This window comes from Bubalus bubalis, chromosome 7, assembly GCF_019923935.1.
Source record: "Bubalus bubalis isolate 160015118507 breed Murrah chromosome 7, NDDB_SH_1, whole genome shotgun sequence".
Classification (NCBI taxonomy): Eukaryota; Metazoa; Chordata; class Mammalia; order Artiodactyla; family Bovidae; genus Bubalus; species Bubalus bubalis.
The window spans coordinates 14,536,168-14,552,072 of record NC_059163.1 but is presented as its reverse complement, the minus strand read 5'-3'; the positions used below and the strand labels follow the sequence as shown (position 1 = coordinate 14,552,072).

The window sequence follows — 15,905 nt, the reverse complement described above, 5'->3', positions numbered from 1 at the left end:
TCGCTCAGTCGTGTCTGACTCTTCGAGACCCCATGGACTGCAGCCCACCAGGCTCCTCCATCCACGGCAAATGCCTACAACCTGAGTTGACGGTCATTTCTCTTGGCTCAGCCCCCAAGTCCCTTGAGTTAGCGTCACACCATCAGCAACACAATCCCCTGTGGGACCATGGGTTCCTTTTCACAAAGTCAGGGCAAACTTCAGACCAACTTGACAGAGTTGCTGAAAAGTCTATTCACACCACAGGTACTTACAGGATGCCAACTGCATGCTAGGTGTGGCAGACAACCGTGTAGAACTGACAAACAGTCCCCCTGGAGTTTACATTGTGAGGGTGGGGGGTTAAACCCAAACGTACAGAGTCCTCAGAGCAGCACATGGTCCTTAGTAGGCTCTCAGTAATGTCACTTATTTTACTGACATTTTAAATCGGTGCATTTACAGAAATCTATCCTCTGAGAATGTCGAGGATATTGTCTGCAGTCAAATAAACTCCTGACCTCCTGTGAAGGAGACAGAATGGTAATTATGATCCCATTTTACAGATGGGAGGGAGGGGGGAATGGGACACTTGATAGCTCAAATCTGAGGCTGAAGCTCCAATACTTTGGCCACCTGATGTGAAGAGCCGACTCACTAGAAAAGACTCTGATGCTGGGAGAGATTGAAGGCAGGAGGAGAAGGGGACGACAGAGGACGAGATGGTTGGATGGCATCACCAGCTCAATGAACATGAGTTTGAGCAAGCTCCAGGAGATGGTGAAGGAGAGGGAAGCCTGGTGTGCTGCAGTCCATGGGATCACAAAGAGTCAGACAAGACTGAGCAACTGAACAACAAATAGCTCAAATCTGTTAGATGTATGCATGATCCCCCCTCCCCCCCACACACTTGACTATGGCTGTGACTGTAGATGAAGTACCCAGAGGCAGATTGATTCCAGAAAGATGCCTAGAATCACACAGGTGGGAAAGGCAGGTGTGACTGAACCCAAGCTTCCTGGCTGCCAGTCCGAGGTCTGTCCTCTGCCTTCAACCTGCACGCCATGTGCTTCCTCACAGGGAGGGGAAGGTAACAACTTTCAAGTTACCATTCTGAAGTGGTATCCCGGTTCAGTTCAGTTCAGTTCAGTCCAGTCGCTCAGTTGTGTCTGACTCTTTGCGACCCAATGGACTGCAGCATGCCAGGCCTCCCTATCTATCACCAACTCTTGGAGTTTACTCAAACTCATGTCCACTGATTCGGTGATGCCATCCAACCATCTCATCCTTTGTCCTGGTAAGTATTACTTAACAACCACAATGCAGGAAACAGACCCTGCCAGACAGTTCTGGATGCTGACTTGTCTGGGGGTGAGGAAAGACAAGAAGGTATCCACTGACTTCCCTCTCAGCTTCCTGGGAAGGGGAAATACAGCAAAGAGTGATGACAAAACCCAGCATTCTGGAACTTTCCTTGGCTTGTATCCACATGGCCAAGCCTGATCCAGTCTTGCAATCCATCACTAGGACTATTTTTGTTTTTTTAATGGTATTTTTGTTTTGAATCATAACTTGTGGGTATGACTCAGAACTAGGGGGGCACTCCCATGGGTTATGGTAAAGGGCAGACAGCACCCCTCCCTGGGCTTCTAGCGCCCAGTCCCCTCCCTGGAGGCCACATTAGGAGGCTCTTCATGGGCCCTTCCAGAGCTAGTCTGTGCATTTACAAACACTTCTGTACCCTGCATAATGGCGGGAGGGTGCGCTGAACTTTACTTCTTTTGTTGACTATGTCTTTGAGTACTTCCCACACCAGCCCATTTAGAGCTGCTGCATTTTCTGGTGAAGGGGGCCTGGAATTCTGCTGTGAGGAGGGGTCTCAGAGCAGTTAGCAGACCCAGTAAGAAATGCATGTTCCTCCTGGCCTTGCACACATAGCATTTCATGCATGCAGTGGGGTCTCTAGAAAACTGGATTGCTGGGTCAAAGGGCATATGTGTTTCTAATTCAGATAGACTCTGGATGTCACATACCCCTCTACAGGGCTGGATCCATTTTACACCCATCAGCAGTGAAGGACTCAACTTCCTCTCGAGGATCCCTGCCATTGGACCCACATGTGAGAATCCCACCACCTCCCTCTCTGCTCACATCTCTTTATGGCTCCCCCTGACTTTGGCATGAAGTCCAGACCCCTTAGCCTGGTATTCAAAGCTCCAGGAGGCTGGGCCCTAATGTCTCAGCTAGTCTCACATCCATCCAAATGATATAACTGACTCCAAAAGGTGGTGATAAAAATGGGTGATAATCAGACCCTTTGTGCATGTTATCCTATTTAATCTTCAGCATGACTCTAGTTGCCATGGCAACACCCACAGGTAGGGAAAGAAGTTCAGGTCAGTGACTCTCCCAAGTGCCCAGAGCAGGGCAGGGCAGATAGGACCCCGCCACCTTGGGTTGCCTACTCTTTCCATCTCCCCAGCCATCTCCCCAAAGCAGTAATCCTCTCCTGTCCAGTACAGCCCGACTTCAGATGCTCTCATCCTGCTGGGCCAGCCCCAAATCTCCCCCGCCTCTCCCCTCCCACTCTTCCAAGGATCCAGGCTCAGCAGGAAGGAGCCCATTTGGAGGGACAGCTCCATTCAGTGGACAGGCATTTAGACCAGGGCCAGACACAGTGCCAGGCCACAGGCAGCAGGTGCAGAAACAGCAGTGGCTGACAATGCAGACTTCAGGGAGCTCTAGGTCCATATTAAGTCCCAGCTCCTAAGTGGGCAAAGTGGTTGCAATGGTGATTGCTTTGCCTAATACTGAGGCTCTAGAATGTTCTGTGACCTGCTCAAGATCTCCAATCCAGAGACAAGTGGTGCTTGTCCTGGGACCTTGGCCTCCTCACTGGCTGGACAGTACAGTGGTCACACCTATACCTCAGCTAGAACTTTTGATCCCAGACCCAGCTCAACCACCTATTAACCACATAGTCTCTTGTTCCTCAAGTTTTCTTAGTTGCAGGACTGGGCTACTAAGAGGCACTGGTTATTATAGTGCCTGGCACCCAGGAAGCAGGTTATCGTTAAGAACTGCTGGTAGCCTAAGCGTCCTCAAAGTCCTTATTGGAACATGATAATCCAGTCTGCAAGTTCAACTTTAAGTTCAAATGCCACCTGCCCGCAGGTGACAGAAACACATTAGCCAGGAGCAAATCACAGGGCTTATCATGAAGGGCAGGAAAGGGCTTTTTCTGCATAAAGGAAGGTTCTGGACTGAGACCTGGATCTTTCCAGCATCAGTGTCAACATTTGCTCTGTAGACGCCAAAGCTTTGACACCCACCACCTGGGCTCGAATCCTGGTTACGTAAGGACCCGTGGGGCCGCGTTCGAGTCACCGAATGTCCTCTATTTTTCACTGTGGAGCACAGTCCCCGCCCCCAGGTCGCCAGGTCTTTACGCGGGACAGGTGAGAACAGATTCGCTGAGCCGAGAGCTGCCCGAACGCCACAACGCAACAGCTCTAATGAGCAGAGTCGCCCGCTGACGCGCGCGCGCGTCCGGCCCCAGCAGCGGCTGGTGACGGCGCAGGGGGCCGGGATCTCAGGCTGTCACCGGATGATCACCCCTCCATCAGCACCGGCGGCCGCAGACAGCGCCGGACCGGCTCTGGGGCCGCGCTGGTGAGGGGAGGAGGTCATCGGCGCGGGGACGACGGGGGCGGCGGCAGGGGACTGACAGATGGGTACCTGCGCTTAGGGACGCGCGGGAAGCGGACCGGCCGGACGCAGGCCCGAGTCACGTGCTAGGCCCTGGGCACCGCCCCGGGCATCCACACCCGCGCCGCGGGGCCGGGTTGCACCGGGACGCGCCCACCCCGTCCCAGGGAAGACCCCCCAAACTCCCAAGGAGCGGGGCGCGCGCGACCGAGGGGAAGGGCCGCAAGTCCAGCCACTGACCCGCAGCCTGGCCGCTGTCCCGCTGCATGTCGCCCGCCCGCCCGGGCCGCCGCCGCCCGGCCTCGGCCCACCAGGTGCACCCGCCCAGCGCCTGCCGCTCCGCCCCGCGCCCTGGGCTCCGTTTCCGTCCCGCCCCGTGCGCTGTAGGCGGGCCCTCTGGAGGCGTCACTCGCTGAGCCGCTGCGAGTGCCCGGGGTGCGGGCTTTGTCCACCCTGGACCGCGTCGCGCCACCTGGACTTGGGCGGGCGCGTGGGGCAAGAGTTACAGCTGCGCAGGGTGCTCCGGGCTCCGGCGTTTCGGAGTAGCCAGGGACTGGGCGGGGAGTGGGCGGGGCGGAGGAGTGGGCAGCCCCGCCCCGCTACCGAACCCCCACCTTGGTTGCTGCGGGTCCCTCCACCCGCCCCCTCAGTTACATAAGTGCCCCTATTTATACGTCTTTGAATATTTTCAAGTCACACAGGAATACATACTGTATTAGCACTGTGGCGTAATTAGAAAAAAAGCAGCCAGCCCCCTCTCCCTGAATCCTGCCCCTCAAAGCCAACAACCTGTTAATCCACGGGAGTGGCTCCTTTACGTTAAAAAAAAAAAAAATCAAAATACACTTTCACAGATAATTCTAAACATTTACAGATGGCCACGAGCTCCACTCCTCAGTGGCAACACTTCCACATTCACATGTCTCCATCCAGCTCGTGGCAGGTGACCTGAAGGCAGTCATGAGTTGAACACACTCTCTGTGTGTAATTTTGAGGTTGCCTATAGGAATGCACGATCCCTGGAGTCGGAGGATGTGGGTCCACCAGCCTACCTCTGGCTGGGTGGTCTTGGGCTGGTTACTTCACCTCTCTGGGCCTCACTCTCTTCATCTGAGATGTGGGGATAATAAAGAGTGCCCATTATATAGGATGGTTGTAGGGATCAATGAGTTAATATTCCTAAAGTACATCAGAGGCAGTCAACGAATGTGTTAGTTGTTTCTGAGGTCCTTCCTCTGCATGTATCAAGGGTAATGAGCAATAACTGTGTAAAAACATAATTTGGTCTTTTCATACTCTGCACAGCTTCCCACTCCATTCCCTTATTTTTATTTTTAACCAACCAGTGGCTTCAACAAATAAGCCACTAAACCTCTCTGTTCCTCAGTTTCTTCCTATAGAGAATAAAGATAGTATTAATAGCATCACAGTGATGTTTGAGGATTAAATGAGATGCTGTGAAGAGTATATAGACTCGCTGAGTACCAAGTCTGGTGTGTATTTCTTAGCTAATGACATAAATAGCTACTCTTAGCTGGTGTTGTCCATGTCCACAGGGAAGCCCCAGGGCTGAGTCAACCTGGGCTGGGACTCCAGAGCAGGAAAGGAGTCCAGGAATCCAGAGTGCCAGTCCTTCTTTCACCAGTGGAGGAAGCTGAGTCCTGGACAGGGAACGTGGCTTCCCCAAGTGATGGTCCTTCCACCTCCCCATGCATCTTCTCAATTCAACCTAATTAAATGCAGTAAATGCAGGATGAGATTCCCCTCCTTGCAAAACTGAGTTAAGAATATTCTCTTAAATCCTTGTGTTTAGCTAAGAAAACTATGAAACAGAAGAACATTCAAATGAGATTTATATTTTCATACATTAGACTACATAAAGCTTCTGGAATCTGATTAGTAAAGTGTTGATAGAGGAATAGTTAAATATGCGAGTGGAACAGAAGATAGAACCAAAATGAAATCCCAGAATACATGTTAGGTTAATTTATGACAAATATAATTAATTCATAAAAATAGAATTATTAATCAATACTATTAATTGGCTAGCTATCTGAGAATAAAAAGGATGGACTTCAATCTAATTTCAAATACAAAAGTAAATTCTAGATGGATTATAGACCTAAATTAATAAAGTGAACAATAAAAATAATACAAGACATTGAGATCCCATTAGCATGCTCAGCTAGACAGCTCAACTGGAACACCCTCCCAGATGAAAGTACTGAGATGGAGGATTATTTATAACAAAAGGCTCTGCTGAACCCACAGAGAAATACCCAAGAACCACGTCTCGCACACAAAAAAAGAATAATCAGCCCAGGATAGAGTGGTTATTAACACAGACGTCTGAGCTCCACTGGGTACAACCACCTACAACATAAACTTCAAGTTTTAGGGACTCATGTTGGTACAGTGGACCAATGAAAAAAGAATCTGCTCAAATCTGCTGCGTCTGGGAGGAAAAACCACAAATGATACAAATGATAGTCTCTCCTGATATTTAAAGCTGGAGGACAGCTCCCATGTGTGTCTGAGTTTCAAACTTGCCCTGCCCCCAAGGTAAACACCCATCAAACTAAATTAAAATAGTTGTAAGTTAGTATTGCCCCTTGGTGGCGCTAGTGGTAAGAACTCGCCTGACAATGCAAGAGATGTAAGACACGCAGGTTTGATCCCTGAGTGGGGATGACTCCTGAAGGAGGGCATGGCAATCCACTCCAGTATTCTTGCTTGGAGAACCCCATGGACAGATGAGCCTGGAAGGCTACAGTCCGTGGGGTCGCAGAGTCGGACACCACCGAGTGACTTAGCACAGCACACATCACCCTCTGGAGCACAAAATAAGCAGATACAAATGCTTTCTGGAGAAAAGGCATCTCCAGTCCGGGCCCTTCACCGTATACCATATATGAGCTCATAATAAAAATTACCAGACACAAAAAAAGTATGCAGTATAAGTGAGAGTCTGCAGTTCAGTTCAGCTCAGTCATGTCTGTCTCTTTGCGACCCCATGCATTGCTGCACGCCAGGCTTCCCTGTCTATCAGTCTCCCAGAGCTTGCTCAAACTCATGTCCACTGAGTCACTGATGCCATCCAACCATCTCGTTCTCTGTTATCCCCTTCTCCTCCTGCCTTCAATCTTTCCCAGCAGCAGGGTCTTTCCAATGAGTCAGTTCTCATCAGGTGGCCAGAGTATTGGAGCTTCAGCTTCACCATTGGTCCTTCCAATGAATATTCAGGACTGATTTCCTTTAGGATTGACTGGTTTGATCTCCTTGCAGTCCAAAGGACCCTCAAGTGTCTTCTCCAACACCACAGTTGGAAAGCATCAATTCTTTGGCACTCAGCTTGCTTTATGGTCCAACTCTCACATCCATACATGACTACTGGAAAAACCATAGCTTTGACTAGATGGACCTTTGTCGGCAAAGTAACATCTCTGCTTTTTAATATGGTCTCTAGGTTGGTCATAGCTTTTCTTCCAAGGAGCAAGCATCTTTTAATTTCATAGCTGCAGTCATCATCTGCAGTGATTTTGGAGCCGAGGAAAATAAAGTCTCTCGCTGTTTCCATTGTTTCCCCATCTATTTGCCATGAAGTGATGGGACCGGATGTCATGATCTTAGAGAGTCTGCAGTTAACATTAATTTAGGATCCTCAAGTATTTCTGAGAGTGGACAATTAAATCACAGACTAAAATTAATCATGTATAAACATAAAAATTTAAAAGAAATAAAAACAAAATAAAAAGAGTTCAAAGAACAAACATCAAACAAAATGATCAGGAACATTTGAAAAAAAAACAACTAAAGCAACTTGAAACAAGAAGTATAATCACAAGAATAAAAACCTCAATTGGTGGATCAAGCAGATCGCTTGATACAATTAGTTAACTGAAGGCCAGATTTCGGGATGTTACCCAAATGCCACTCAAAGTGACAAGGAATTGACAAATAGGAGAGCGAGTTCTGAAGACACACATGAGAGAATGTACAAGTCCAAGCTGAAAAAAATGAAAACGCCTCAATGACTTGTGGGCTATCAAATGGCTATGTAATTAGTGTGTTGGAATAAGTACAGCAGGAAATAATATATAAAGAAATAGAAATAAAAATTTTTAAATTTGATGAAAATTACAAGCACAAAGATACAAAAATATCGACAAACGTCAAGAAGCGTGCACACCACACACACACACGCACCCACACACACACATCCCAACTCATGTCTGACATTGCTGAAAATCACTAATAAAAAAGATAATCTTAAAAGCAGTCAGAGAAAATATCACATCAAAAGGAAAGCAAAGGTCGAAGATCTACACTACCTGAATTTTCAAGATTCAGTGTGAAGTCTGTGGCATTGGCATCAAAGACAGACAAATAGGTCAATGGAACAGAACAGACTCCAGAAATAGACTCACACATTATGTGGTCAATTGATATTTGACAAAGGTGCAAAGAAAATTCTGTAGAGAAAACAGGCTTTTCAACAAATGGTGCCAGAACAATTGGATATCTATATAAAAATGAATTGTGATCCATACTTTGAACCATATGTGCAAATTATCTCAAAATAGATCATAGACTTACGTAAAAATAAAAATTATAAAAATTCCAGGAGAAAACATCAGAGAAAATTGCTGTGATTTGCGCTTGGGCCTGGATCTTAGGTACAATACCAAATGCGTGAGAGGTGGTGTGCTCAGTCGTGTCTGGCTCTTTGAGACCCATGGACTGTAGTCCAGCAAGCTCCTCTGTCCATGGAATTTTTCAGGCAAGAATTCTGGAATTGGTTGCCATTTTGTACTCCAGGGGATCTTCCCAATCCAGGGATCAAACCAGCATCTCGAGTCTTCTGCATTGGCAGGCGGATTCTTTACCACTGAGCCACCAGGAAAGCCCAATACCAAATGCATAAATAGGGAAAAGATAAATGATATACTAGGAGAAACTGTATGATTATATAAATAAATGTGTATGAACTCTTGCAACAAAACAAATCCATTTTAAAATATCAAAAGATTTGAATAGACACTTTATAAGAAGACATACAGACAGCAAGTAAGCACATGAAAAGCATTAATCATGTCACAGTATTAATCATGCAAATAAAAATGAAAATGAAAGGTACAATGCCCTACCACTACACACTTATGAGAATTCTAAAATTAAAAAGGCAGACCATGCCAGGTTTTGGCTGGAGCTCTCATATACTGCTGGTGGGAATGTAAAATGGTACAACCACTTTAGAAAACAGTTTGTCAGCTCTTAGAACTGTTAAACATACATTCATTTCCGTTGCTGTTGTTTAGCCGTTCAGTCATGTCTGACTCCTGTGACCCTGTGGACTATATCCCGCCAAGCTCCTCTGCCCTTGGGACTTCCTAGGCAAGAATACTGGAGTGGGTTGTCATTTCCTTCTCCAGGGGATCTTCCCGACCCAAGGATCAAACCTATGTCTCCTGCTTTGGCAGGCGAGTTCTTTACCACTGAGCCACCAGGGAAGCCCCATTTGTTACCTGACCTGGATTTTACACTCTTAGATGCATATCCAAAAGAGATGAGGGCATAATTCACACAAAAACTTATGCATAAGTGTTCTCAGCGGCTTTATTTGTAACAGCTGAAAACTGGAAACAATCCAAATATTAACTTGTGAACGGACAAGCAAATGGCGGTGTATCGATCCAAAAGGATACTTCTGAGCAAGACAAGGAGTGAACTAGTAACTGGTGCAACAATCTGGATGAATCTCAGAATAACTGCCTAGTGAAAGAAGACCAGGAAAACACCAGGAATGAGAGGTGGGTGTGGGGAAGGGGTAGAGGCAGGAAGGAGGGCTCAAAGAACGGCTCCAGGAAGCCTTCAAAGGATGAACATGTTCATTATCTTGATTTGTGGTGATGGCTACATAGGTGTCTACACGTGTCAATGTTCATCAGCATTTTATATGTGTGCAGCTTATCCTTACTAATTTTCCTTTGATAAAGCTGTTACAAAAATTATAATTGACAGCTTTGAGCAAATATAATTACACTACACCTGCAATGTGGGAGACCTGGGTTTGATCCCTGGGTTGGGAAGATTCCCTGGAGAAGGGAACGGCTACCCACTCCACTATTCTCCATGGCCTGGAGAATGCCATGGACAGAGGAGCCTGGCAGGCTACAGTCCATGGGATCACAAAGAGTCGGACACAACTAAGTGACTTTCATTTTTTTCAATTTATAAGAAATATCAAAGTAACATAATGGACATTAACACAAAGGAAAGGATGGGAGAAGACTGAAATATAAGGTTCACATTACATGTGAAGTTATATGTGCTATTTGAACGTGTGATAAATAAAAGATGCATATTATAAATCCTAAGTCAGGCAGTAAAAAGAAATAAAATAAAGATATAACTGAAAAGTTACTAGAGGATAGAAAATGGGATACTAAAAGTACTTAATTTAAAATTAAAGAAGGGTAAAGGGGGGAAAAATAAATAAGTGGGAAAAACAGAAAGCATATACAAGAAGGGAGACTTTAGCCCACATGTATTAACAATTAAATTAAAAATGGATGGATTTACCACTTCACAGAAGAGGAATAAACAGGAAGACCCGATGATATGCTCTCTAAATATGAAGAAAGATGGGCTGAAAGTAAAAGTCTTTCGAAAAACAGACCATTCAATATTCTTAAGGATAAGAAATTTCATAAGGCTATACAAATATCAGGAAAAAAACAGGCTTTACAGCCAAGACTGTTACCAGAGAGGTTTCACAATGATAAAAGGATCAGTTTGTGAAGCAGACATGACAGCCTTAGTTATATACATTTGTAATAATAAGGCTTCAAAACACATGAATGAATGTGACAGGACTGAAAGGAGAAATGGACACATTCACAATTATAGTTGTAGACTTTTTGACACCACTCACTCTCTTGGTAATTGACAAAAATCAGTAGGTGAGTAAGATCTGAACAGCCTTATCAACCGACGTGACCTCATCGACATTCACAGACTTCTCTACCCACTGAAAGCAGCTATTGCATCTTTTCAAGTACAAATGGAAAATTCACCAAGATAGATCCTGTGCCAGACCATAAAATACATCTCAATAAATTTAAAAGGGGCAAAGCTATACAGAGTATGATCTTCACCAATGGTAGGATTAAATTAGAATTCAGAATTAGAATTCAATAACAAGAAGATGTATGTAAAATCCCCCAAGTATTAGGAAATTAAGCAACACATTTGTAATTGATATGTGGGTCAAAGAAGAAATTAAGGGATTGACTGGAAACAGAGGGAAACAAAATATTTAAAATTGAATCATACATATTATGTATATAAAATTTGTGAGCTACTTAATTGAGTTTAAAAGAATAGAAGCCATAATTAAAATACTGGATAAAAACCATGTAACCTGAAAAGGAAGTGAATGAGGTTAAAGTACTTGTCGTTTGAGATGGCAACTGAGAGTTTGATTAATTTAGGCTTTGCAAAATAAATATGGTAGAACTTTCAGGTTAATAACTGAAAAGATGAAAATAAATTAAACCTTTCAAAGAGAGGAAAATAGAATAAGAAAAAAGTTCATGTAATCTAAAAGAAGAAAAAAGAGAAAAAGGAGAAGGAGAAAAAAGCAAGACAAAATCAGATGGGTAGAAATAGCTCCAAAGAGACCTACACTTATGATCTGCTTAGGTGAACAAGTTGATTGGCTTAGGCTGAAGTGTTATTGTTGTAAAAATTCAAAACCCAAGTATTCAAGCCACACCTGAAGTGTGAGAAGGACATAGGAAGGTTGGAAGTCAAAGGATGAAACAAAATTTATGAAGTAAAAGAAAGCTGTGGTAGCTTTTACTATTGAACAAAATAAACCTTAAATTAAGCAATCATTAGGATAAAGAAGATTACTACCACATAATGAATTTAGCAGCAAGAGGCTACAAGCTAGAATTACATGCATGGTATATGAAACAAAGATGGAGAGAACTAAAGGGGAAATTGACAAATCCACTTAGTGGGGCAGTTCACCATACCTCTTTTTAAAATTTTATTTATTGTGGTGAAATATAAAGTTTACCACTTGAACCATTTTAAGAGTACAGTTCAGTGGTACTGAGAACATTCACATTGACACTCTGCAGCCATCACCAGAACTTTTCCATCATCCCAAACTGAAGCTCTATATCCATTAAACAATAACTTCCCATTTTTCATTCTCCCTAAGCCATTCTACTTTCTGAGTCTATGAATTTGACTACTCTTGTTGTTCAGTCACTAAGTCGTGTATGACTCTTTGCACCCCCATGGACTGCAGCACACCAGGCTTCCCTGTCCCTCACTATCTCCTGAAGTTTGCTCAAACTCATGTTCATTGAATTGGTAATGCCATCCAACCAACTCATCCTCTGTCGCCTCCTTCAATCTTTCCCAGCCGTCTTTTCCAATGAGTCTACTGTAGGGACCACATATAAATGTAATCACACAGTATTTGTCCTTTCATGATTGTCTTATCTCATTGAGCATAATGTCATCCATGTTGTCACATGTGTCAAATTTTCCTCCTTTTTAAGAGTGAATAATATCCTGGTATGTGTGTCTATGTGTATCAATCACATATTATTTATCCATTTGTCCATGGATGGATACTTCGGTTGCTGCCACCACTTGACCATTCAGGTGTGACCTAAATACGTGGTTTCTACCACCACTAGGCTATTCAGCTATAACCTAAGTCAAATCCCTTATGATTATGCAGTGGAAGTGACAAATAGATTCAAGGGATTAGATCTGACAGAGTGCTGGAAGAACTATGGATGGAGGTTCATAACATTGTACAGGAGGTGACGATCAAAACCATCCTCAAGAAAATGAAATGCAAAAAGGCAAAATGGTTTTCTGAGGAGGCCTTACAAATAACTGAGAAAAGGAAAGAAATGAAAGGCAAAGGAGAAAAGGAAAGATACATCCATCTGAATGCAGAGTTCCAAAGAATAGCAAGGAGAGTTAAGAAAGCTTTCCTACATGAACAATGCAAAGAAACAGAGGAAAACAATAGACTGGGAAAGACTAGAGATCTCTTCAAGAAAATTAGAGATACCAAGGGAACATTTCATGCAAAGATGGGCACAATAAAGGACAGAAATGGTATGGACCTAACAGAAGCAGAAGATATTAATAAGAAGGGGCAAGAATACACAGAAGAACTGTACAAAAAAGATCTTAATGTCCCAGATAACCACAATGGTGTGATCACTCACCTAGAGCCAGACATCCTGGAGTGCCAAGTCACGTGGGCCTTAGGAAGCATCACTAAGAACAAAGCTAGTGGAGGTGATGGAATTCCTGCTGAACTATTTCAAATTCTAAAAGATGATGCTGTGAAAGTGCTGCACTCAATATGCCAGCAAATTTGAAAAACTCAGCAGTGGCCACAGGACTGGAAAAGATTCATTTTCATCCCAATCCCAAAGAAGGGCAATGACAAAGAATGTTCAGATTACCACACAGTTGAACTCATTTCACACACTAGCAAAGTACTGCTCAAAATTCTCCAAGCTAGGCTTCAACAGTACATGAACTGTGAACTTCCAGATGTTCAAGCTGGATTTAGAAAAGGCAGAGGAACCAGAGATCAAATTGCCAACATCCATTGGGTTATAGAAAAAGCAAGAGAATGCCAGAAAAACATCTACTTCTGCTTAATTGACTAGGCTAAAGCCTTTGACTGTATGGATCATTACAAACTGTGGGAAATTGAGATAGGAATACCAGACCACCTTAACCACCTCCTGAAAAACCTGTATGCTGGTCAAGAAGTAACAGTTAGAACCAAACATGGAACGACTGACTGGTTCAAAATTGGGAAAGGAGCATGAAAAGGCTGTATATTGTCACCCTGCTTATTTAATTTCTATTCAGAGTACATCATGAGAAACGCTGGGCTGGAAGAAGCACAAGCTGGAATCAAGATTGCCAGGAGAAATGTGAATAACCTCAGATATGCAGATGACACCACCCTTATGGCAGAAATTGAAGAGGAACTGAGGAGCCTCTTGATGAAAGTGGAAGAGGAGAGTGAAAAAAACTGGCTTAAACTCAATATTCAAAAAATAAGGTTATGGTATCTGGTCCCATTACTTCATGGCAAATAGATGGGGAACAATGAGAATAGTGACAAACTTTATTTTGGGGGGGCTCCAAAATCACTGCAGATGGTGAATGAAGCCATGAAATTAAAAGACACTTGCTCCTTGGAAGAAAAGCTATGACCAACCTAGACAGCATATTGAAAAGCAGAGACATTACTTTGTCAACAAAGGTTCCATCTATCAAAGCTATGGTTTTTCCAGTAGTCATGTATGGATGTGAGAGTCGGACATAAAGAAAGCTGAGCACCAAAGAATTGATGCTTTTGAACTGTGGTTTTGGAGAAGACTCTTGAGAGTAGCTTGAACTGCAAGGAGATCCAACCAGTTAATCTTAAAGGAAATCAATCCTGAATATTCATTGGAAGGACTGATGGTGAAGCTGAAGCTCCAATACTTTGACCACCAGATGCGAAGAGCCAACTCATTGGAAAAGACCCTGATGCTGAGAAAGATTGAGGGCAGGAGGAGAAGGGGACAACAGAGGATGGGATGGTTGGATGGCATCACCAACTCTATGGACATGAGTTTGAGTGAGTTCCAGGAGATGGTGTTGAACAGGAAGCCTGGCATGCTGTAGTCCATGGGGTTGCAAAGAGTCAGACACGACTGAGTGACTGAACAACAACCGCCTTTTGGCTATTGTAATTAATGCTGGTGTGAATATGAGTGTACCGATATCTGTTCAAGGCCCTACTTTCACTTCTTTTGTGTATAAATGTGAAGTTGCTGATTCTTGTGGTAATTCTGTGGCTCAGCAGTAAAGAATCAGCCTACAATGCAGGAGACGCAGATTCAGTCCCTGGGTCTGTAATGTCCACTTGAGAAGGAAATGGCAACCGATTCCGGTATTCTTGCCTGAAGAAATTCCATGGACAGAGGAGTCTGGCAGGCTCCAGTACGTGGGGTTGCAAGGGTCCGACATGACTTAGTAACTAAACCACCATCGTGGTAATTCTGTATTTAACATTCTGAGGAATCACCATTTCCCACATGGCTGCGTCGTTTTTACATTCCCAGCAACAGTGCATAAGAATTCCAGTTTCTCTACATCCTCTCAACACCTGTGGTTTTCTGGGCTTTCTTGATAGTAGCTATCCAAAATGAGTGTGAATTATCAATGTACCTCTTGATAATTTGTAAGCCAAAGAGGAAAAAAGAGCAGGTAAAAAAGAAGATCTGAACAGCACATTTATAATCAGCTTTATTTGATGAACACATAAACTTATCATATAAAGAACATTTGTCATTTTAAGAAAGATACCATTTACAATAGCAAAACAAAATGAGAAATACATTTACTGACAGATATGTAAGACTTTAACATGGCAAATTATAATTTCATACAGAAAGATGTTTAGGAAGACCCAAGTAAATAGAGGTATTTATCAATATAAGGACTTGATATAGTGTTGCAGCTCTCCAAATTGTGTGGTTTCAAGCAGTTCTGATCAAAATCCTAATAAGAGTCTTTGCAAAATTTGCCAAGCTAATTCCAAGATGTATATGGAAGTGCAAAGGGCTAAAAATAGCTCAAATGCTCCTTTAAAAGATGTACAAATGAGGCGGGATAAACTTTGACAGATATTAATACTTACTATAATGTTAAAGTAATTATGACAGTGTGATATTGACACAGAGGTAGACAAATGGGATAAAATGAGCAGACCATGAATACATGGAAATTTGATATATATCACAAGTTGCACTGCAGTTCACTGTGAGGAAGGATGGAGTTTTAAATAAGTGATGATGTGACAACTGGCTATTCCTATCAGGGAAGAAATTGAAATAGGATCTCTAGCTCACAGTGCACACAAAACCCAATTCCAAGGGCATTAATTCTTAAAACGACAAAGTAAAACTTTAAAGCATTTAGAAGGGAATATGGGAGAATATTTTTAGTGCTTCAAGATATGGAAAAACTTCTTAAAATGCAAAAAGCACAAATCATAAATGAAAAGATTGAAAAGTGGACTGTATTAAAAGTAATATTTTTATTCACCCCAAGTAAAGTATATTAATATGAAATGACAAACCCATAACTGAAAGAAGATATATGTA

General features: G+C 43.4%; 1 protein-coding gene across 1 annotated transcript in view; it reads right to left on the bottom strand.

The window, feature by feature from the left end:
• The window catches only part of LOC102391171 (high mobility group protein 20A), a 32,532-nt gene extending 28,351 nt beyond the window's left edge, over positions 1–4,181 (bottom strand). Inside the window, exon 1 of the mRNA XM_006051831.4 lies at positions 3,928–4,181. Coding sequence (XP_006051893.2) covers positions 3,928–3,955 — 28 coding nt within the window. The 5' untranslated portion in view covers positions 3,956–4,181. The remainder of the gene's footprint in view (positions 1–3,927) is intronic.
• Between the last annotated feature and the right edge of the window lie 11,724 nt (positions 4,182–15,905).